Source organism: Sorex fumeus, unplaced genomic scaffold (genome assembly GCF_029834395.1).
Source record: "Sorex fumeus unplaced genomic scaffold, SorFum_2.1 ptg000018l, whole genome shotgun sequence".
NCBI classification, from domain to species: domain Eukaryota; kingdom Metazoa; phylum Chordata; class Mammalia; order Eulipotyphla; family Soricidae; genus Sorex; species Sorex fumeus.
In genome coordinates, this window is record NW_026606075.1 from 18,429,320 (window position 1) to 18,453,398 (window position 24,079).

The 24,079-nt window shown below is 36.3% G+C and overlaps 1 protein-coding gene across 1 annotated transcript in view; it reads right to left on the reverse strand.

The window, feature by feature from the left end:
* Positions 1 to 24,079, reverse strand: part of VCAN (versican) — a 108,691-nt gene that overhangs the window by 46,241 nt on the left and 38,371 nt on the right. Inside the window, exons 6-7 of the mRNA XM_056112474.1 lie at positions 23,538 to 23,831; positions 14,235 to 16,859 (exon numbers count right to left, since the gene is read on the reverse strand). Of these exons, the coding sequence (XP_055968449.1) occupies positions 14,235 to 16,859; positions 23,538 to 23,831 (2,919 nt within the window). The remainder of the gene's footprint in view (positions 1 to 14,234; positions 16,860 to 23,537; positions 23,832 to 24,079) is intronic.

The window sequence follows — 24,079 nt, forward strand, 5'->3', positions numbered from 1 at the left end:
GGAATAACTTTACCAAAAGATAAAATAACCAAAGAAATAGGCTTACTCATTAAAGTTGTTACTTTAACCTTATAGTGCCTTATGGTGTACATGATTTTCATGTTTTTATAAAGTACACAATAAAACATTCATATTATTGAATATAGTTTGTGTTGAAGCTTGCCTTTATGTTATAAAGATAATGTGTGACCATAGGCATACATATATGTCTACATGCAAGAGGACACATTTTAAATACCTAAGTAAAGAATTCTTGAAAGATCCTATCAATAATTATCTTTAGCAAATTAAGTACCTATTGCTTAATTCTGCTGAAGTCTGCCATTGCTAATACTATTGAAATATAGTTGAATTAAACCAGACTCACAGTATTCTGTATTACTTGTGATCTAACTGGAGTTTCCAAAATCTTCAATTGCTTAAACACTTGCCTTATATAGTACTCTTTTCATTATGCATGAATAAAACTAGAGTTCACATTAAGAGGTATCACTAGGTCTAGAGAGATAGTACAGTAGATAAAGTGCTTGCTTTATACATGGTGGACCTGGGACATGTCCCATGGCCCCCAACATCCTGCCAGAAGTGATCCCTGAGTGCAGAGTCAGGAGTATACCCCGAGAACAGCTAGGTGTGGCCCAAAACCACCCCACTTCCAAAAATATCACAAACAATTCACCACATTTATGTAGTATCTTTTCTTTAAATACATAAAGAATTTCAAATAAGAAATATAATCTTTATCAAACTTAAAAGTGTCTTAAATGAAGTATTTTGACTATATACCATGTTTTGTTACTTTCAGAATAACAGATCAAAACAAACTATTCAGCCAAATTTCTCCAGGTATACACACAGAAATATTAGGAAATAACTAACTGTTTATTTACTAAAATTTTGGCCAGGAACAGGGTAAAAACACTCACAGCTATTAGAGATACATAGGCTTTGAAATCAATTACTTACTTTTGCAATTAGTTCTTTTTTAAAAAATAAAACTTATATAAGCATGTCCCTTATCTTATTAGTGAATAACAATAGCTAAGTATTCCATTTATGAAAATGCTTTAATAAGTTCAAGAAATAAGGTAGGTGGAGAAGGGCTGGAGATATACCCAGCACTTATGAAGGGCCCTGGGTTCAACCTCCAGGAACCAAATACAAAACAATGAGTGGGAAAAGCATTGACACTAAGATGCATCTGATGTCAGCAGTCAAAGAGACAGAAGGATCTGTCACCATGTTCACTTAAATACTTTACAGAGGGATGAATAATTTAAAATAAAATTATTTTCTAGGGGAAAAAAAACTAAGAATTCAACTGTCACTGTCACTGTCCTCCCGTTGTTCATCGATTTGCTTGAGCGGGCCCAGTAACGTCTCCATTATTTTATTCCATTGACTATTAACTTTAGTCTCTATTAAACTGGTTAAAGATCTTAGCATTTGTTTAATCTAATTTTACTCCCTTACGGACTGGAGCGATAGCACAGCAGTAGGGAATTTGCCTTGCACGCGGCCAGCCTGGCTGAGTCGGGTTAGATTTTTCCGCCCCTCTGGGAGAGCCCAGCAAGCTACCGAAGAGTATCCTGCCCACTCTGCAAAGCCTGGCAAGCTCCCTGTGATGTATTCGATATGCCAAACACAGTAACCAGAAGTCTCACAATGGAGATGTTACTAGGCAAGCAAATCAGTGGGCAACGGGAGGACAGTGCTACACTGCTACTTCCAATGAACAAAATGTAACACTATCTTAGTCTATTTTCACTTGGATAAGGGTGTCTTGTTCATAAGACTCTGTGAACTTTCTTAGCATTTCAAACTACCATTTCAAAACATTTCTCTGAAAGACTGAACTTTAGATATAGTATATTCAGTTTCTGAACAAGTTAAATATTACGGGTTTTTTGTTTGTTTGTGGGCCACTTCTGGCAGTGCATAGAGATTATTCCTGACTCTCTGCTCAAGGATCACTTCCGGTGGGGCTCGGAGAACCATATTGAGTGCCAGGGATAGAACCACGGTTGAATGTATACAAAGTGAGTGCTTTACCTACCATACTGCCTTGTCAGCCCCCCCACAGATGCGCCTTAAAGTCTAGCTTTATTCATACCTAACGAAAATGGCTCCACAAAAAGCAAAAGTTGAAGCAATTAAAGATTTTGCAAGCTTCAGTTAGATCCCAGCCCAGCCCAAGTGGAGTGATAGCACAGTGGGTAGGGCGTTCGCCTTACAAGCGGCCAACATGGCCGACCCGAGTTCGATTCCTCCGCCCCTCTCGGAGAGCCCGGCAAGCTACCGAGAGTATTCGATATGCCAGACACAGTAACAACAAAGTCTCCAATGGAGACGTTACTGGGCCCGCTCGAGCAAATCGACGATCAACGGGAGGGCCTTTACCTTTACCTTTTACCAGTTAGATCCCACCAAGTTGTAGAGAATAACTGAATCTGACTTAATTGAACTATATTCCAATAGTATTAGCAAGGACAGGCTACTTAATTTGGTAATTAAGGAAAATCATTGATAGGATATTCCAAGAACCTTTTGTATTTAAAGCAAGTGCCCTACCAACTGTACTACTGCTCTGGCCCCAAATATCAAAATTTTAATGACTGCAACACAGATAGCAGAGAAATAGCCTTTGCATACACTTTATAAGCAGCTGAAATTCAGACTTAATTTTAAATGAAAATTAAGTTCACTGCCACAACTATGCATCCAAATTATCTCCTTGGAAACAAACAACACAAAATATACTGACAAACATATCTACCAAATTTCTAATGACCTCACACCTAAGAATATCATGCAAGTTTCTTGCTTTTTCTTTCTTTCTCTCTCCTCCTTCTTCACCCCCTATTTCTCCTTGAAACTTATGTTCTTACAATAGGTTAGAAAACTGACATTACTAAATTCTCATTGTTCTACTTTAAAGGAAACTTTCTGATTTTACAGAATACAAATGTATCAAACATTACATTTAGATAGGTTTCTTTCTTCCACCTACCTGTCAAGTACCTGGTAGAACTTGCCCTTTAGAATACCTTTAAACCTAGCTTCAATTCTTCACTTATAAAGCTAACCCTAGCTGAAAAAAAAATCACCCTATTATCACATGATAATAGTGTTTGAGAAAAAAATACAAATGTGTGTGTACATAAAGTGCTGCTCACTTGAGATCATTATAAGACTGTTTACCTAATGGTAATTTTTCAATAGAATGAAGATATGAAATGGGAGTTGAAATTATTTTGTTTCCTTTTTCTAAAATAAATATTCTCACAACTAAACAACTCAGTCATCCCTGAAATATGATGCATTGACTTCTTGGTGCTTTCAATGGACCTCTTAATATGGTTTGTGGGTGAAAAGAAATGTTAACTGCCTAGTGCTCTGAAGTTAATTTTTTCTATCAGCAGATACTCCATTCTCTAAAATCTGTTCCATTTTCTCAGTGTGGCTGGTTTCCCACACCTAAAGACCCTCACCCAGAAAACGGGTGAGTTTTCTTCTTCCATCTGTCCTATCTCCCTTTAGCTCACCATGATTCTATTTGTTCCTCTTGCCTTCATTAGTGTCTGAAATTCCTTCATCTCACTTTTTTGTCTCCACCCACATCCACCACCCCATTTTTAGAACAATATTGCTACAAACTAGAAAAGTACTGGGGGTTAGGGGGCACCTGTGTTTTAGTGGATGCAGGTATCTCTTTCCAAAATCATGATCTGCTCTATTTTGTACTAATAGAGCAGTCTAATGGAATAATAAACATTCCCAGAGTTCTTAGACTAACAGTCCTTATAAGATCTATTTTAGATTTTATTTATCCAAGGCTAATATAACTTTTATTTGAATTTCAAGAGTCAAACCACAGAACTCTACACAGTGTACATATAATTTTTTCTATGTTTATACGAATGTATTTTAACAGCTTGATTTGAGTATACTGCTACTGTGGTTAATAGATTTTTTTAAATGGTATTTCACACAAAGCTTTACTACTAGTTGACCTCAAATTATTCACCAAGTATGTTTAAGTGCTTCACGGAAAAGTCATGTAGACATATTACAAGTCTCCCAGTAATATCTATAGACACAAATATATAGATGCTAAGATGCAGAGTCAGCTGGCTGAAGTTCATGTTGTCTTGAGGGAAATTTACAATTAAAATTTAAGAGCCTTTAATTAAATGTAAGTATTCACCAGTATACTCAGCAGAAATATATTAGGGTTATACTTCTTCACTAAAGCAATTCTTATTTTAATGTGCAACAAAAAAATCTTCTTTTCTCATTTTTTAGTACAATAGGCATACTGAAGCGCTTAAGAAATATACAATCTAAATAGGTAGCAACACTAATGGTAAAATGTCTGTCTTCCCACTCATTTTAACAGATCTAATAATCAGATAAAAAAAATACTTCCACTTCACTCACCTTTTATATGTTCTTAATTAATTAAAGTAAAATGCTCACATCTCATGAAGCAAGAAAACTACCTCAATGTGAACTTCAACCAGATGCCTCAACCAGATTCCTCATTCACCTAAATCCCCCAGTATTTTCAATATCTGAAACACTAAAACTAACTAAAAAGAAAAGACATTAGAAATTCTATATAAATACCCTTGCAGGATACTCATAATTTTGCACCTTTCTTTGCCTTAATAATGGAAAAGTGCATGATATTTATATCAATCAATACTGCATTCTGTGAGCCCTTCCCCCACTAGCTGGGCAAGCTGGGTACATTTCATGCACCACCCCCGCATGTTTTCAGACACTGACAGCCTCTTGCTGAGCAAGTAACTCAGTTTTGCTCAGTGCATGGATTTTACATCCATAAAGGGCAATGTAAGTATATAAACAGCACAAGCATTTCCGATGATCTCACTTTCAAGAGGCAGGTATGTGATGGGAATGATAAATAAAAATCACCCCTTTTTCCAAATTCAGATTATTCTCTAATAATATTACTCCTCTGAGTTCGATTCCTCCGCCCCTCTCGGAGAGCCCGGCAAGCTACCGAGAGTATTCGGTATGCCAGACACAGTAACAACAAAGTCTCCAATGGAGACGTTACTGGGCCCGCTTGAGTAAATCGACGATCAACGGGAGGGCCTTTACCTTTACCTTTACCTTTACCTAAGTGGAACGAGTATGTTTAGATACAGTCACCTGTTCTAAATGTGTTTAAGGGGATACCATTGAGTGTTGGCTCTTTTAGTTCATGGGATTTAAAAAGTTCACAAATTTAAAGAGTAATGATTTTCCTAGAGTGCCCAATGAAATTATTTGGAAACTTAAGCCTTTCTGAACAATAAAATCCAGTGTAATATAAATCAGATGTAAAGGTAAAGGTAAAGGTAAAGGCCCTCCCGTTGATCGTCGATTTGCTCGAGCGGGCCCAGTAACATCTCCATTGGAGACTTTGTTGTTACTGTGTCTGGCATATCGAATACTCTCGGTAGCTTGCCGGGCTCTCCGAGAGGGGCGGAGGAATCGAACTCGGGTCGGCCGTGTTGGCCGCTTGTAAGGCGAATGCCCTACCGCTGTGCTATACATTTGGATTCCTAAATGTTTCCTTTAAGGTTTAACAAATAAATAAAAAAAAATCATAGGGTAGTATGATAGATAGATAGATAGATAGATAGATAGACAGACAGACAGACAGATACATACATGACAGCCAGATATCCTAACATGGAAAAAAGAAAGTTCTTTGATCAGAATCAAATTTTTAAAATGTAAAATCTTTGACTTAAAAAAAAAGTTTCTCATAAATACACATATGTTTCTCTTCCGAATCCTCTTATCAAAATTACTTAGCTAAGTTTTGCCAAACACTATACTATTTTTAATCATGCCACTGCTTTCTGTAAAGCCAATGTAACTAATCTTCTGTTATCTTTTCTAGAATACCTCTTCAACTGCTCTACTACCTGGTCAGTCCACATTTATTCTTTAATTCTCCTCTGCAGTCATTTTCTGCATCTTTGTGTTGAATCCCAGCAGCCCTAGGCTTCTCGGTATCTTCCTCTTTCCCACTTCTGACTTATATTCAAGGGGAGCCTTCCTACCCCTAATTTTAAATGCTTCATAAATATTCCATTCAAACCCTCAGTCCTCTAAATATATTTTTTAAAACTCCTTAGACCAAACTGGCTGTATCATTAATTTATGTGCCAAATATGAACATTGCTGATACCTGTCTAAGTGTCATTTCAGCTTGATTTTCCCAGTAGTATTTACAATTACCAAAATCATGTGGGTTGCATTTAAAAACACAAAATATTTCAAAAGTAGAACTATGTAAGGAATAACAATTTTGAATGAAATAAACTAGATTCCTGGGGCTGGAGCAATAGTTCAGTGGAAAGAGCTCTTGTCTTGAACACAGTTGGGTTTGATTCCCATATGGTCTCCCCAGACAAGAGTGATTCCTGAATGCAGAGCCAAGAGCAACCTCTGAGCATCGCCAGGTCTGGCTCCAAGACCAAAATAAATAAATAAATAAATAAACAAACAAACAAACAAATCTCTCCTCAGTTGTCCACATATCATTCTCTTACGCTGAGTATATTTCACATGCTCTATTGTTTCAACTATATTGTTAAAAATTAAAGGTACTCTGATAAAAATGAAAAAAAATTTTTCCTCCAAAACCTATCACCCAGCTGGAGGTTTAATTCATGCAATCATTTTGTCAAAACTCTTATGTTTGTATATGACAAAGTTATCTGTAATGAAACAAATTTTATACACTGACCAATACAGGTCATGCCTTTTTAAAAGGATTTAAACTTTGTAGCTTTACCCGTCAAAATGAAACCTTAGGGAACATCTCTTTTCCCTTTTCTTTTATCCCTGTTGCTTCTCTTACCATCACAGATCTTTCCCCTTGGCTACACCCCCTATGCCCACTCACCACCAAAGAGAGTTCTAAACACTGTCTGGGCCTGTGAATACAATTTTTATTCATTGCACAAATGAATGATCTAAGAACTATGAAGAAAGAAGAATGTAATCCCTGTGTTGAGAACTGGAGAGTTTCCTTGACAACATCAGAAAGACAGCAGGGAATGTTTGTGCAGTCTATGAATATGCAAAGAAGAGGCTGGACCAGTACCTGGAAAAAATTACAATAATTTGCAAAAATCTCTTTCTTTGAACAAAGTTAAATTGATGGCTACCAAAATCATAAGCCTGGTTTTCACACATGCAAAAAAAAATAGCAGAGAGCTAATGAATTCTACACCTGAGTATCATAGAATATTATATTTAAATTTTAAATAAGAGCAACAGCTGCTTCTGATTTGTACCCAAAATAGCATTTCCCCACAAAAATACAGTCCATAAAGGATCAACTTTCTAAAGATATATTTGCTGTCAAGAAGAAACTATATAGTTATATGATGCCTTGAGTTGTATTATCTTTAATTTTAAGAGAATTCATTTTTCAGTTAGTGTAATACATACATTTTCCTACATATAGTTCAGAATTAAACCATTCCTAAAGCTTAAAGGGAATGAATTTGTACTAAACAGTCCCCTCCTGTCAGGATCAATACTTGGACTTTATAGTCACTTAAAGAGTATTCAACATATGCTATGTCTACAGTAGTGGCTAGCAAGACTAAAAGTGGCTCCGTTTTCTCCTCTGAGTGATCTGGTGAGCTTGTAGTGTCATTATCTATTTTTAATGTTGTGACAATTGAGGCATATAAAAATGAATAAGTTTATTCAAGACCAAACAGTCTACAAATTCCTTCATTGACAGTGATTTCAGGTCTGTTTCCAAAAGCTCTTTGCACTATGTCAACTGACCACCTGCTTCTGTAACTCCAGTTACAGAACTCCTACTCAGAAAAATAACTGGTGACTCTTCGTGTTTCCTAGCCCCACTGGTAAATCTGAATTGGAAACAATTGGCAAATAACTTTAGACCAGCAATTCAATTTTAATTTATTCTTCATTAGGAACCACCTTAATTTTTGTCCTTCTAATGAAATATTTCTTGTCTTCGTTGACTAGTACAAATTAAACTCCCTTTAAGCTTTAGGAATAGTTTCATTCTTTCCTGCCATCCATAGTACTACATTATCTAGTATGTAATTATAAGGTGTTCTAACACAATTACATGTGGTTGGGTTAATATTGGTTCCCTGGTAGATCTTTAGAATCCTTGGAAGTGTGGCCCATGGCTGATGTTCATTTTGTACCTCTTCTTAGGTCTGTCAGAAAACTAGTCTTGTCATGTCTCTACCTAAAGATATCCTTTGAATAACTGGAGGATGGTGTTCCTTTCTTTTATGGTCACAGCGAGCAGTAGTTAAGTGCTGTTTGGTTTTGTGTAATGCCCTATGTCCATTTTTATATTGTTAACAAGAGTCAATTATCATTGCAAGTGCCATCTTCAGAAAGAATAGCCATTCGGTTATGTTAGGAAGAAGATAGCAAAATCCCCTTTAGCCAATTTATGGGGAAAATATGTTTTATTATGAAACTTCAACCTATGAAGAAAAAAGCTCTAATTTCTTACATACTTTTTCTTAAGTTAAAAAGTTAATAAAACAGCTAGAATTTTTCCACTCTGAGGAAGTCTGTGTTCCCTCTTGCTAACATCCTCCTCCTATCCCTTACCCTACCTCTCTTTCTCTCACCTCACATCTCTCTAAAATTCTTTCTATAAAAATGATTTTGCTTGCTAAAAAGTAAATAAACTTAAAACTCCATAAAGGATTTTAGAAATCTACTATAGATGATGTGTGTGTGTGTGTGTGTGTGTGTGTGTGTGTGTAATGCGCATGGCAGTGCTGTACATACAAATGTACTCAGAAGAAACTTATTTGATTTTTTTTACTTTGGTTTTTGGGCAAAACCTGGCTGTGCTCAGGGCTCATTCCTGGCTTTGAACCTAGGGACCACTCCATTTGCTTCATTCAGAATTACAGTTACTCAACAATAAATGCTACTAGATGTGCATCATTATAATGAGATAAAGGTATTGACAATCAGAGCACCTTTAAAAATATTTTTATTAAAAATTTCAGTTTATTGGAACTGGAGTGATAATACAAACATACTTATCTTGCTTGAGAGTGACCCATATTCAATGACCATTACCACATCTGGTCCACCAAGCCTGCCAGGAGTGACCGCTGAGCACATAGAAGTAAACCCTGAGCACTTCTGGGTGTCATCCCAAAACAAAGCAAAACAAAATTCAATTTATTGAGGAATGAGTAATTGCTTATGTTTTATTTTGGATTATCTAGACGGTTTTATTCTTTTTTCTAGCTGTGCTCAGAGGTACACATAATCTTAGTAGCTACACCAGAGGCAACAAAGAAGTCCCAAGAAAGTGGGGTTCCTAACTTCCAGATCTCAAATTAGGCAATCATTACTTTATCTGTTCAAAATACAGAGACCGGGAGATGGAGCGATAGCACAGCGGGTAGGGAGTTTACTTTTACGTGGCCGACCCAGTTTCGATTCCCAGCATCCCATATGATCCCCTGAGTACCACCAGGAGTAATTCCTGAGTGCATGAGCTAGGAGTAACCCCTGTTGCAACGCTGGGTGTGACCCAAAAAGAAAAAAAAAATACTGAGATCTTGAATAAAGATTTTGTTTGAAGAAAAGAATCTGACCCTATTTTTTAAATCTGAAAGTAATTCTTCTACATAAATCTTTAAAAGTGAAGACCCATGCATTTTTTAAATGCATAAAATTTAAAAAATAATTATAGGGGCCAAAGCAATAGTATAGCAGAGAAGGCGTTTAGTTAGCACACAACCAACCTAGATTCTATCCCTTGGTCCCTAGATTCACACCTCCTACGCCTGCCCCCACCCCCCTACCCCAGATCCCCCTACCCCATCCCCACATCCCAGCTCCTTTAGAAGTGATTAAGCCCTGAGTGCTATGGGCATGGCCCCAACAAATAAAATTTAAACTTACAAAAAATAAAACTTGTAAAATCAATTATATAAATTGTAGACTTGCAGATATACCTGTTCTGTTTCCAGGGCCAATTTCCTTTCTCTTTTATCCTCTCTCCTCAATATCACATTTATCAAGTAAACCTTTCTTTATGTACACTTCTCCAGTGTATAAACAAAAATGTAGAAGTGATTAATCATATAGGCACCATTTCTAGAACAATGAATTCCAACTTAAAAGTCAAATTGATCTCTTTCAAACTGCTATTCTCAAAATCTCATTAATCTTTAATATTATATAAATAACTTTAACAGAATCTTCATATTATTGCTACCGTAGTTTAATATGGGTTTATTTCGGTCTTGCTCTTAGATTTATATAGCTGTAACAATAAAACTAGCAAAAAAGAGCACCCGTCAAAATAATAACATCAAGTAAACCCGATAAACTGTATAGTTCTTATGTTTGCTTTCACGGTCACGGTCACGGTCCTCCCATTATTTATAGATTTGCTCAAGCGGGCCCAGTAACATCTCCATTGTGAGACTTGTTACTGTGTTTGGCATATCGAATACGTCACGGGGAGCTTGCCAGGCTTTGCCGAGCGGATGAGATATTCTCGGTAGCTTGCCAGGCTCTTCGAGAGGGGTGGAGGAATCGAACTCGGGTCGGCCATATTGACTGTGTGCAAGGCAAACACCCTAAGTCTGTGCTATCGCTCCAGCCCTGCATCACTGGGTGTGACCAAAAAAGCAAAAACAAAAACAAAAACAAAAACAAACAAAAAAAAAACCACCTAATTAAGCTTACAACTCTGAGTATTCCCATAATATTTGTATTTAATATATTTCTAAATTACTCTTTGATTTAAAAAGAACAGTATGCTTGTTTTAATAAACATTCACAATTCTATTACACTAAATTGTAACAGTTCATAAGAATGGAAGGAGAGTATTCCTTAAAAGAGAGAGAGACAGAGAGAGAGAGAGAATTTCAGAATTGAGGAAACTCTTTCTACACCCTTAAACCACGCAGACCTCATAGACTTCATACACACTAACAAAGAAAACCGTTCAATAATTTTTCAAGATGCAGGTGTGCAAATTACTCCTGAAACAGACAGGAGTCATGTTTTTGGTATCCCCTGAGCCACTGTTAAGTACACCCCATAGCATTTTCAGCTCATAAAACTTTTATGAGCTGAAAAGTTCCTTCAGATTTTTTTAACTGCTAACTACATTTTCCCTCCAGCAACAGAACCCCTAAATTGCTATTAAGATCCATTTAAGCAAATCAAACATAAAAGTGTCCTAAGTAGCATGTTTTGTTTCAGAGTAGTGAAAAAAATTGAGATTTGTATGATTTGCTGAGCCGGGAAAAAAAAATAAATTGTAAATGTCTTTGTTTGGTGTAGCCTGGGTGGTATTTGTGCTTACTGGGATATAGAGTATGGAGAGAGTTGATTTTAAGCTTGTGAATAGATTTATGCAAGTTCATACATCTAACAAGGATTTTCCAGTCTGGAAAAATGTGCCTTGATGCATTAAAAAATGTTGTTTTTAAGTCACATATGTATTTTTATTACTATATCCACCTGCATTAGACTCATTATTTTAACATCAGCTTGGGGTTATTCACTGCCTAAGTTCAACATGCTTTAAAAAAAACAAATTTCTTATGGAAAACAAATAAAATTTATAGAGGTAAGAAATTTGATCTGAGTAAACTTTATGATAATAAACAATCCTTTTAGACTCAACAAGAATTGCACATATAAAATAAAGAACAAGATGAGAGAGAGCAATATAGGATGAAGAAAGAGGTGAAGAATAGAAGAAGAAACAGAATTAGCTGCAGAGGTATCTGATTCATTGCTTCTCAATCTCATAACCATCACTACCCTTCTCCCCCATACACACCCTGTCCTGTTCAAGATAACCATGAGATTAATTTTTACCTACTTAATGCTGAACAAAAATTAGATGGCAATTTATGTTCCCATGCTTTAAAACTAGAAGAGGAAACAGTCATATCTCCCAGTCCAGCTGAATTGAGTTCACAACTCAAATAAATAAATATGCACCTTTATATAAAGGGTTTTTGGGTTTGGTGACTTAGACCTTCCATTTCAATAACCACTAATAAATTAAGTTTGTTTTGTTTGTTTGTTTGTTTTCCTTGAGAGCTGCTAATTCTTCCTGGGAGAATTCAATTTCACTTCTTTGGTAATTTGATCATCCTAACCTTGGCACCCACTTTCTTGGTTAGAAGAGTTTTTTAATGAAGAACATCTTTTACTGTTTTCTGTATTATCTGATTCACCTTAGTATTCACACTAATGAGAGAGTAATTTAAATTGGGGGAAACATCTGCACAGTCAGTCAATCCATTTTTTAAAATTTTTCAATTCAATGCTGATAGCAATTTCTTTCCTATCATTTCATTTATTTACACAATAGTGGGCTTAAGCGATAGCACAGCGGGTAGGGAGTTTGCCTTGCACAGGGCTGACATGGCTAACCCAAGTTTGGTTCCTTCACCCCTCTTGGAGAGTCCGGCAAGCTACTGAGAGTATCTCGCCCACATGGCAAAGCCTGGCAAGATACCCACGACGTATCCGATATGCCAAACACAGTAACAAGTCTCACACTTTTGTTGGACCCGCTTGAGCAAATCAATGAACAATGGGAGGACAGTGACAGTGACACAATAGCATCTTCTTATCCTTTTTAGCCCAACCAAGAGCAGTCTTCCTCCCCACAAGGCAACCTGTCCTCTCTCTCCAACATCAGTTACAGAAAAAAAAATACAAGTGAAATAAAATATGACTTCCAGGAAATAGTACCTTTACCAAGAAAATCTTCGAACCTAGAAGTTAATTTTAATACTCAGCATGTGGTTTTCAATTATTCACTGTTCACAGGGGCTTTGACACTGAGAAAATTCAGGACACTACAATCACACTGAAACCCATAAAAAGTTTCCACCTACAACACTGCAACCCAACACTCTTGGCAACAAAGCTACCTGCCAGTCCCAACAGGTGCACTACAGGGCACTCTCATTAAGATAGCATCAGGAAGAAAGGAGGAAGGAAGGAAGAAAGGAAGGGAGGGAGGAAGGGAGGAAGGACACCCTAAGAGTAAAAGAAAAAATCAGGTCAAGAAACATTCTGTAGTTTAACTTCTTGGAGCTATCTATTTCAAAGAAAATGAGAAGTTATTCATGTATTCCTCCAACTAAAACCATAATATAACAATTTAAGTATAAGCATTGATCTCAATTAAAAAAGCAACACACAAAACCTCAAAAGACGGGTAAACTACAATGCATTATATAGCTTCAACTCAGTTTACCAAATGTAAAAGATGGCTTGGTCTCACCTTTAAGAAGAATTACGTTATGTTGAACAATGAAAATTAAAAGAATTAATCAATGTTTAAAAAAGTTTTTAAGAATTTTGCCAGAGAATAAATAAAATATATGAGCAGAAAGATGGCATCACAGATATTCCTAGATATAAAGCAATTAAAAATATTCCTAGAAATAAGGCAATTAATAAACAGTGCTCAGTTTGGGAAGAAAAAAACATTATTGGCATATCCTCCTTCTGAAATTATACTTGATGCAATGGACTGTAGCATTTCCAAGTACTGAATTAGATCATATTTATTCTAAAAGTGTAAAACATCTTTAGAATATTCAAGGACAACAGCATTAAAATGTCAACCATGTGAAAAACAACATTTATACCACAGACCAATTACATACCCCACATATCACGTATTAAACCTGCAAAATTCTGGGAGAGAAAAACCTAAGAAAACTTTTAGATCTCACTCTGTCAATCCTAGAACTATGCAATAGTGCAATAGAGCTTTATCCATTCACAACGTGAGTATTGAAGGTTAATAGTTAAAGACCAATGGAATGTTAACACAGTCAAGTACTACACTTGAGTAGTAATGCATGGAAAGACACTGAAATTAAAACAGTTTGTTCTGCATGTTTGCAAGTGATGTAACAGCGATGATTTGGTTATATTAGATGACAAAGCAGGGCTTCTTATGACTTTTAAAATAAAACCATATCTAACATTCTTCCAAATTGTTTAACATATTCTTCCAATTCTTGTAAAATATATGAAGCTAAAAACATAGAAAATTTTCACACTCCAGATATCTTCTAATGGCAGCATTTGGTATGTTGATTTTTTTCCCCAAAAGTAATTTTCAAGATAAAATGCTGATTGCCTTGATTGGTATGTCTAGAAAGCAAGGACTTACCTGTCTTATTTTCTCTGACCTCAATAATATAAACATTTATTTCAGGTTGAAGTTTTGTCCCCACTGAGGGTTGCGTTGTAGAAAGTGTCTGGGGTCTGAAAACCTCTGTCTCGTTCGCAATGAGTGGTCTTGTTGGCTGTGAAGCAGGAATGCTTGAACTTGTGAAATACTCAGTGTCAATATCAGCTTCTGTTTCCTTGGTTACAATATCCTCAAGGGGAGTAGGAGAGATATAAGATGTTGATTCTCCAATGATCATCATATCACTGGTTGTTTCTTCACCTGGTTCCCTATCAATGAGAGGTGGTTTCTCAGTGGACGCTGATGATGGTTGGGGAGCTGAAATGGTGTGAAGTTTGTCTTCTAAACTGAAGAAAGTGGTGGTGTCACTTGGAACTGTGGCTTTAATCGTTGAAATTTCTGTGGTTTGGGGCTTTTCAAATACTCTTGAGCCTAAATCAATATAATCTAGGGATGTTTTCTCTCTTTCCTCAGTAATGGTTTCCTCTATAAACTCGGTAGCAGTGATGCTAAAAGGGGTTGAACTAGTACCCTCTATTTTATCTTTTGGTTCAGGTTCTGCACTTAAAGATTCCTTTGGCTCCACGCTTGAGGTTAGTGTGATTTCATCTTTTTTGCCTTTTTGCTCAGTGACAGCCCCAGGTGGATAAAACATACTCTGGTCAATTTTTCCAGCTGGAGTTGTTTCTAAACCTGGGACTCCTTCAGATGTTGACACCGATCTGTCTTCAGAGACTGTATAGGCTGATCCATCACTGTCTGTTTCATCCAGAAATGATGTTGTCTCCTGGGTTGTTCCAGGAGTTGAACTGAGAGCAGGAACCGTTATCTTGGGAGTCTGTTCTTTCCAAAGGAATTCTCCAGTTGTTCCCTGCATAACTTCTGTTGCTGTTTTTAAAATTTCTGGAGAAACTGTTGAATGAAAGTGAGTCTGGTCAATGACACGTATATCTTGAGAGGGCTCACCTAGAACTTCACCTTCTGATGAAACAGAAGGTACTAATACTCCCCATTCTGTCTTGGGAACTACAGTAAGAGGAATGGTATGAGAACTATCTACATAAGTAGTAGGTTCCTGGGTACTACTGTAGTTAACAAATGCTAATCCTTCATCATCTGAAGTGAATGAAAATTGAGGCACAACAGATGCAGGTTTTGAGACCTCAACATCTTCCCCTTCACCAGAAGCACTCCCTTCTGTGGTTGGATAAACAACAGGGCCCTCCGTGCTTGTGATAGATGGAGCTCTTTCTGTGTCTTCCTCAGTTGATTCTAGTGATGTTTGGGTACTATCCGGGATGTGAGTGAATTCATCCTTTCCATCTTCAGTGAAACTTGGGATTTCTTTACCCATCTCACTCATGCCCACCGTGGTGAGTAAGGCAGTGGACAATTCTGGGGAGCCTGTGTGTTCGGTGGGTTCTAAAAGCATTGATGTTGTGTTTTCTTCATCCCATGACCACTTTGATACAGTGACCACCTCTAGAGTTTGAGTGCTCTGGGTCAAATGCTGAGCTGTGATACCCTCATCATACTTGGTAGTATCTTGATAGCCACTGGTTTCTAAGCCAATTGGAGTTGTCACAAGTTCTTCCTCCAAATCCCCTGCTTCTGTTTCTGTTCTTTCTTTTCCTTGTGGCATTTTGGTTTCTAGATAGGGATAAACAATTGTGGTCTTTCTCCCAACTAAGTTTTTATCATGAGAATAAGGAAGCAATTCAACTTCCGTTTGATGCAGTGACGGCAAAGGTGTGGTGGACACAGACTGGTCAAAACCATTAGTTTCTTTCTCCTCCCAGGTCCTGGGTGATCCATCACTCCCAGGCATAGTTATAGGTGGGACAGCTGTAGATGTTGAGACAGACTCTAAATGCTCCAGTTGTGTGGGGGTTGTGTCTTCTGAAGTCTTTGATACAGTTATGACTTCTGGCATTTGGCTGAAGACCAACGTGCTCTGAGCAGATCTAACTGTAAATGTTCTGTCTTCACCATCATCTCCTCCCAAGGTAAAGCCATAGCTATCTGTGGCAACTGTTTCAGAAAAGGGGCTTACTGTTTTCTTTTCAGTTTTGGATTCCTGGGTCATTGTTGTAGATCTGAATGGTGTTTCAGTTATAGAGGATTCCTGGGAAGGAAGATGCTTTGAGATCTCCATAGATGTTACCAAGGGACCCACTTCTATTTGCTCAATTTGTGTAACTGATTCTTGAGTTTGGATGTCTTCTGTCATATCATCTCTTGAATCTGTAGTGTGATGAGAGATGACAGTTGAACTTGGGGGCACTTGTTCCGTAATTTCAGATATATCTGGTTTTTCAAGAGGTGCTAAAGAAGGTAAATAGGAGCTCATATCTAAAGGCATTTTGGTACTTGCAGCAGATAAGGGTGATTCAGTGACTACTCTGTGTGTGACAGTTTGAGCTGTGGTTTTCTGTTCAAAATTAATTATGTTTCCCACAGGTGGGAATGCTGTTGTAATGAGAGGTAATTCAGTGACTAAAGGTATAAAAGGTGTAGTTCTGTCAGGTACCAGTTCTGTGGAAAAACTGGATGATGCAGTTTCTTCAAATTCGATGGTTGTAGCCTCTGTTATATTCTGTTTAGCTAGAAAAATAATTTCAAAGAGTTGATTAGACAAGTCACTAATAAAAAAATGTTGTGCGTCCAGTGTTTGCTAAGTGTTCCTAGGTATTTGGGGGTGAGTCGAAGTGTTTTGTGATGGAATTGAGTATAAAAACTACACTTGAATTAGTCCAAAAGACTGAACAATTAATAGTCACAAACTGATGACTTGATTTATATTGTAAGGGTAATAAACCCATAAATATGGGGTTTGCCTATAGATATGAAAGTTTGTGGTCAAGGAAGATGAGCATTATATAGTTTTAAGATAAGGAGAAATTAAAAAAATAGAATAATGAAACAGCAGATAGGTTTTTTAAATCAGAAACTATGGAGCAACTTGAAATCTACTAGGAGAACTCATTCTAGAGGCTTCTGTACCCTGACTTCAGATTTCTCCTTCTCCATCAAGCTGCAGAGTGTCTCAAGGGATAGGGAGTGAATCCAATTGCAAAACAACAAAAAGCCACATCAAATGTAACTGAATGGCATATAAACCATTACATTGTCCATAATGTGGAGACTTTCATAAAAACAGGATATAAAACTTTTTTTTATTAACAGTCTTCACTTGATTCCAGGTGTTGAACATTTGTCTTGCTGGTTCTTTCAACTTTGTTGTGTGTACCTTTTTACTAACAAATTATAAAATGTTTCAGCAGAGGATACTTGGCATTTTGTCCTATGTTCTACACACTATGTTTGCAATTTTAAAGGACTCAGTTCCAGGTTAAACTTGAACATGAAAGACAAATGTTGAACAGGAAGTAAAGTATCAATAGGCTATACTTTATGTGACTATTGACTAATTTAGATGATGCTTGGAAACAGTTGGAACATCGGAAAGGATATACTCAGGAAATAAGAAATAGCATGCCATCAAAAATGCTACATCATAGTGCCTCCACAGATTTACAAAGAAAAGTTTTCCTTGTTTAAAGAAATTTAAACTGCATATAAAAGTGACAGCATTTTCAACAAAAGTCCTTCTCACTATAGGGAAACTGTGATGATAGTCTAACACATACAATCAGATTAAAAAAAAAAATAGTTGCCCCTAAATTCAGAAGGAACCATAGTGAGAAAAACTATTTTGCTGCTTCCTAAACGACTTTGAAAGTTAGTTGTATGGGCAATGTCTGTTGTCTCAGATAAAAGTGCTCTCTAGCACCTATACTTAATAATCATAGACAGGAAACCTTGGAAACAAAACTGACCTTTCAGCTCCATCTACTCTATCAAAACTCAATGACATTAAGTGGTAAAATTGTATGATACTAGAAAAGCGGTGCTATGTCTGTATGATACCAGAAAGGAAAATTCATATCATTCTAGATTTGTCTAGAACACAGTTGAACAAGACAGAATGAACTCCAATGGTAACTATAAACTCTGATTAACTATACTAAAACTTTGGGTAACTATATTATGATAAAATGAGTTTGTTCACTGCAATTAATATATTACTCTGATGTGCAATGCTGATAAATAGGGAATGCTACGCATAAGTCTGAACATAGGACACATGGGACATTTCTACTTTCCACTTATGTACCACGAACTTAAAACTTCTCTAAAAAAAAGAATTTTATTTTAAAAATTGATAGAATAATTGGACTTTACTGAAAATTAGATTAAGCCTAAAATAGGCCTCATTTTTTGTTGTTGTTTAGTATGAACTATTACTAGCTGTGATTAGTCCCAGACAATTTGAAAGCCTAAAGTCATCCTTCTTTTATTTTGGGCCACCCTGGCAATGCTCAAGGGCTACTCTTGGGTCAGAACTCAGGAATTACTCCAAGCAGTGCTCAGGGGACTATATGGGGTGCAGATCGAACCTGAGTTGGCCGTGTGCAAACATGTGTCCTACCTGCTATATTATCACTCTGGTCCTGTCTTTGTAAACTCAAGGACCATTTATATTATGGCATGTTTATATATTCTTTAAACTCTCATACTATTTATCTTATTCTAGTGAAACAAAACTAGTTAAGAAGAGGACTCTCAGAGCCAGGGATATGATTAACCGATAGGCGGTGCAGCAGATAAAGGTTCAGGCCTTGGTATAACATGATTCCTCAAGCACCAACAGGGCAACAACCCCCAGGCACTAAGTCAGAAGTAGCCCATAAACACTTCTGGGTGTGGCTCAAAACCAAAACAAAATTAAATGAATAACAAGTATGTAAAGTATAAAACATATTATATATTCCCTTGCCTTTCAAAGAAAAGATGGCTCTGTATTCATTTCTTGTAAGAAATATTCAAGTATTTGATAGTCATGAATAACATAAGAAAACAATGACTATAGTGGGTTTTTTTTGACTATTGTATTTTAATTCAATTTTCTATCCTCTGAAATTCCACAACGGTTACCTCATTTAACTGCCAAATATCATGTTTGCCTCATAACTATATTCTTTGGGGAAATAGTAAAATGAACGTACAGAGAAAAGTTCCCATAGAAACATAATAACAATACAGATTACTGAATATTAGAAAAAATGTAATCGTGTTATTATTAATAATAACTAAAAATCTAATTTTGCTCTTTCCATCTGAGTAGATCCTTGGCTGATGACTTAAGAGGATGTGATACAGAGGGCATGTGAATCTGTTCTTCCTATATTTCAACCCAAGTTCTGAGCTAGCAATTTTTTACAGTGCCATGAGAATTTCTCTATAATGAATAAAAAATGAAGGCTCCAGATTTTTTAAAAACTCAATCACTTTAAACATGATTTGATTATGACTCCACTTCTCTATTATTCCTCTAGCTCTTTAGCATAGTAAAAATATAGGAGGTATGCCTCAAAGAATCTCCTTTACCAGGATTTAAACAATTTTGTTTTCAGATACAAGAATTTATAATAATTTTAGAACCCATTCCAAAAGCTGCCTATAATTAAGTAAATTAATTTTAGTACTTGGAAATAAAAATCTCAGACTTCCTTTGAGGGTCAGATGGCGTTTTCATCAGTTTAACAGTTGATTCCCATTATAATTTAGTGTGTCCATCATTGTGCCATTTGAACCATCTCCTCCCTCATCTCCCCAAAAAACCTTGAAAAAGCAACAAAAAGGTATCTTAAGAAAAAATCTCACTAGATTAACAAAGGTTATTTTAATGGTAAAAAAACATGGTTCCAGATTATTCTAAAAGTGTCCTTCCAGAAGGAGCATGCAGAAGTTTCTGTCTTGGAGAACTACCAGAGTCCCTTCAATTATATTATTAAAGAAGACAACAAAATATCAGAATGCTTCTTTTCCCACAAAAGCTCTGTTCCAGCTTTGCAGCTGTCAGCTACAGATGTTTCACATCACTGTATTCCGGGTATTTTATGAACTATCATCTCCGTGCTTCTACTGTATGGTGTGAAACATATTTTCCTAATAAAATAGGAAAAACTGATTGGCAGCACGATAGTTAATTTAACTCATAGCCAAAATACATGCATTTAACCAAAATCTAATTTGTTCCTCTGTGTTAAAATTTGAGTCAAAATTTTAATCAGATTTTGACCAGAACTAAATTTGTTCCTCTGGATTAAATTGTAATATGTAAGTTAACTGTAGTCAGGAAAATTCACAAATTGAGTGAACAATCAATAAGTTGACTCTGGGTTTAGAGTTGGAAAGAAAAAGTAAAAGTTACAACAAGAAGATTCAGATTCAACTCATCTCTTTGGGACTGGGGATATAGTACAGGGATTAAGTTACAGACTTTGAATGCAGCCAAACCCAGTTTAATATCTGGCACCACATGGTCCTCTGAGCACCACCAAGTACGGCCCTGGAGACCTTGGAGCACCACCCTGGGTTGTTCAGGTAATCCCTGGCACCACAGGGCCCAAACTGCACTGCATTCAGGGATGCCCAGGCTTCCTTGGAACTGCTGGGAGGTCCCTAACTTCCCACCAAAAAATTCACAAACTGAAAAAAACAAATTGTCTTTTAGCATTTGTACTAACACTAAATCATAAACATAGAGCATTTTGAAAAATAGTCTGTTTAGCCTTGTGATACTTGGGGACCACAATGGTTATACTAAATCATGGAGGCTTCGTGGAAATGGGGATCAAATTAACCCTCAAGGTATTGGACTCATGGTAGACCACTTGGGCCATATCCTGGTCCAATAGAGAACATCTGTAAAATAACATTTAGGAGAAAGAATTTTTGATGTCTGTGGTCAGTTTATGGTAAAGGGTGCAAAAAAAGAATTAACAGACCATATATTAGAAGGGAGGGTAAATTTCAAACCAAATAAGATAGATATGAGTCATGGATACTTAGGTTTTTTTCTACACCATAGGCTCTCATCTATCTTGAGCAGAGAGAAGTAAAAACTAACAAAGATTTGAGAAAGTTCACTTACTAATTATGGGTTTATAAAGTGAGACCTATAAACAAGAAACGTTTTTCCTTTGGAGGAAGAGTTACTGAGAGACAAGTGAATGAGTATGTTCAATAAACTGCTAGAACTGTTTTATAAGAATAAACTAATGGTACTTATTGTCAGTAATGGTTAATGTTCTCTTATGTGATTTTTATAAGGGAAAAAACTGTAACAAAGTGAAATTTAATTTTGTTCATTCACCACGAGGTAGCTTTAAAAACACTTCCCATTCTGTTCAAAGCAAACAAGAAAAACTGTGGCTTTATTCCTATATCTCTATACTAAAACAAGTTTTAATTCTCAGAAATTACTTTTAGAAATAGAGTTTAGGAGAAAGTAAAAAGCCTATTATTGGAGGAAATCATGGACTGAAACCTCAACTTTTGGTTCAAATTTTATGTAGATTTTTGTAGGTGGTTACTTTATTTGAATCTAAGTATCTTGGTATTTCACACATGCGTGTGAATTGCTCATTTGAGTCAAATATTTAAAATACATCCAGATAAATTCTTTGTGGCTATATAGAGGTTTTGCTTTAAAGTTTACCATCAGGGAGTAATTCTAAAGTTTTATAAAGCATAATCTACAAGTTAGCCAAAATCTTTCCCCAATTTCACCTCTTAACCCCTTCTAACTCACACACAAACTACAATCCAATTTTGCTTATTAATTGTTTTAGTTACTTAATGAAAAACTAATTTTAGAGCCTGAACTACTTGAAAAGTCACTATTCTGAGAATGCGGAATAAAGAAATGCCTATCATATTGTGCTTTTAAGAATGAGGTTTTTGCTATTCTTGTCATTAGTTTTTTTGAAAATAAAGATGGTTTTTCTCCAGAGCCTAGGAACAATAATTATTATTTTCAGTGGCTCTTTCTGGTAAGCTTGCATCATGCTAATACACAACTGATGGTTTTAACACTCAGAAAGTTGAATTTAGGAGGCAAGATCCAAGCAAGTCATCTCAGCTGAAAACAAAATCAACCAAAGTTAGAGAATTGGAGCTCTAAATAGTCCACAAAATAGGTGTTAGCACAATGGAAAGGGTTAACTCCTATTGTGTAGTACATCTATTTTGCTGACTGTATAGACATCCAACTCTGTTATTTTGGTTGATGAATAATCTGTGTATTTTACTTTAGAAAACAATTACACAGAAATGTAGTATACTTTATAGTCATTTCACATGAATTACAGATTTTTAAAATTCAGTAACTTTTAAAGTTAACAGGGTGCTAATTTGAACTGGGTCACCAAAAATTCTAGGGAATCTTTATTCAGCTGGCATGATGTAGGACCCAAAGCAAACTTCACAATAAGACTACAGACTTTCTTGCTTGTTTGAGTGTTTAATTAAAAATTCTGCAAGCATGAGATTGTATCATATAACTACTCCTCTGAAAATAATTTAAGGATATCTGAAAATAAATAACTGTACCATAAATATTGGAGAATATAACTTAACAATGAATTTTAAGTACTATGCCTAACTGAAATATAGCCTTTTAATATTATTCCAGAAAAGAACATATATTTCAATATGATAACCATATTAGAAGGCACTTATTTCTGTTGCTTAAAATAAAATGAGAAGAGTAGAAATTTTGTATATATATATACATTATATGGTTCATTTTTATAAGCCACGGTCATTCATGTCAGTTCCAAATACTCACCTGCAATTACTAAAATTTAAATTCTCTGTCACTTTAAAGAGTGATTACACATGAAGATACAAGAAACAGAATTCAAGGATTTAACTCAGCCACCAACAGCTTTGTAATATTGAATATAACACAAACAATCTAATTGTTTGACTACAATTAATATAAAATAACTACCCAGAAATATTTTAAGTGATTCAAGGGCATAGGTAAGGCCCTAACCTGATATTTTCTCATTCCATTCAAAGAACTGTTTGTCAAATTCCCCTCTACTTTCCTATACAAATAACCTATCCTAAATCTATTCTTTCTGAAGTCTTTCTGTTTGTAGTTTGCAGTGCTGGGCATCCAACCCCATGTCTCACCCAGACAAGGCAATGTTCTACATGTTCTACTGTTGAGCTATGCCTGCAAACCCTACCCACACAGCTTCTGTTCCATTTGTTTGCTTTTCAAAGCCATTAATGTTTATCACTCTGAGCACTCACTGCAAAACATGGAAGCTATTCCAATGGCCAACTGAATATCAATGACTGCTTTTGAAGTAGTTTTTTGAATCTGTAATTTTTTTTAAAAAAAAGAAGTCAAATACTTACTTTTATAGCAGTAGGCATCAAATCTGCTATCAGGGGGAGGAAAGCCTGTCTGGTTCTCAAAACGATACAGGGTTCTCACCCCAATTAAACCACCTCCACACTGAGCCTTGGCCACAGTCACAGGGTGGCGCACGCTGGAGTCTGACAGCCACCCATAGTCGCACTGGTCTAGGCCGTTCCTCCAAGCTGCGTGGAGCTCTCCCACCGTCGCCAGCCGCCCGTCCTGGTTTTCACACTCTTCTTTGGCCTCCTCAAAGGTGAATTTATTGGGACCAGTGATGTGGTAAACATCACCTAGAAGAATAAAGGGGAAAAGCCTTAAGTTTAATTGTTCATTCCTTTGTGCTCTGGGACACAGGGAGAAGGAAGTCATCATTTTTCTTATGGTAAAGTGGTAGTTTCTGAATTTTGAAGCAGAAAATTAAAATGACAGGTTTTGTTATTTTAACTGATAGATACACATGATTCCAAATAAATAATATACAAGATAACATAGGCACAGTATGGGTAGGGAGTGGTGGACACTTTGGTGGCTATGAGGT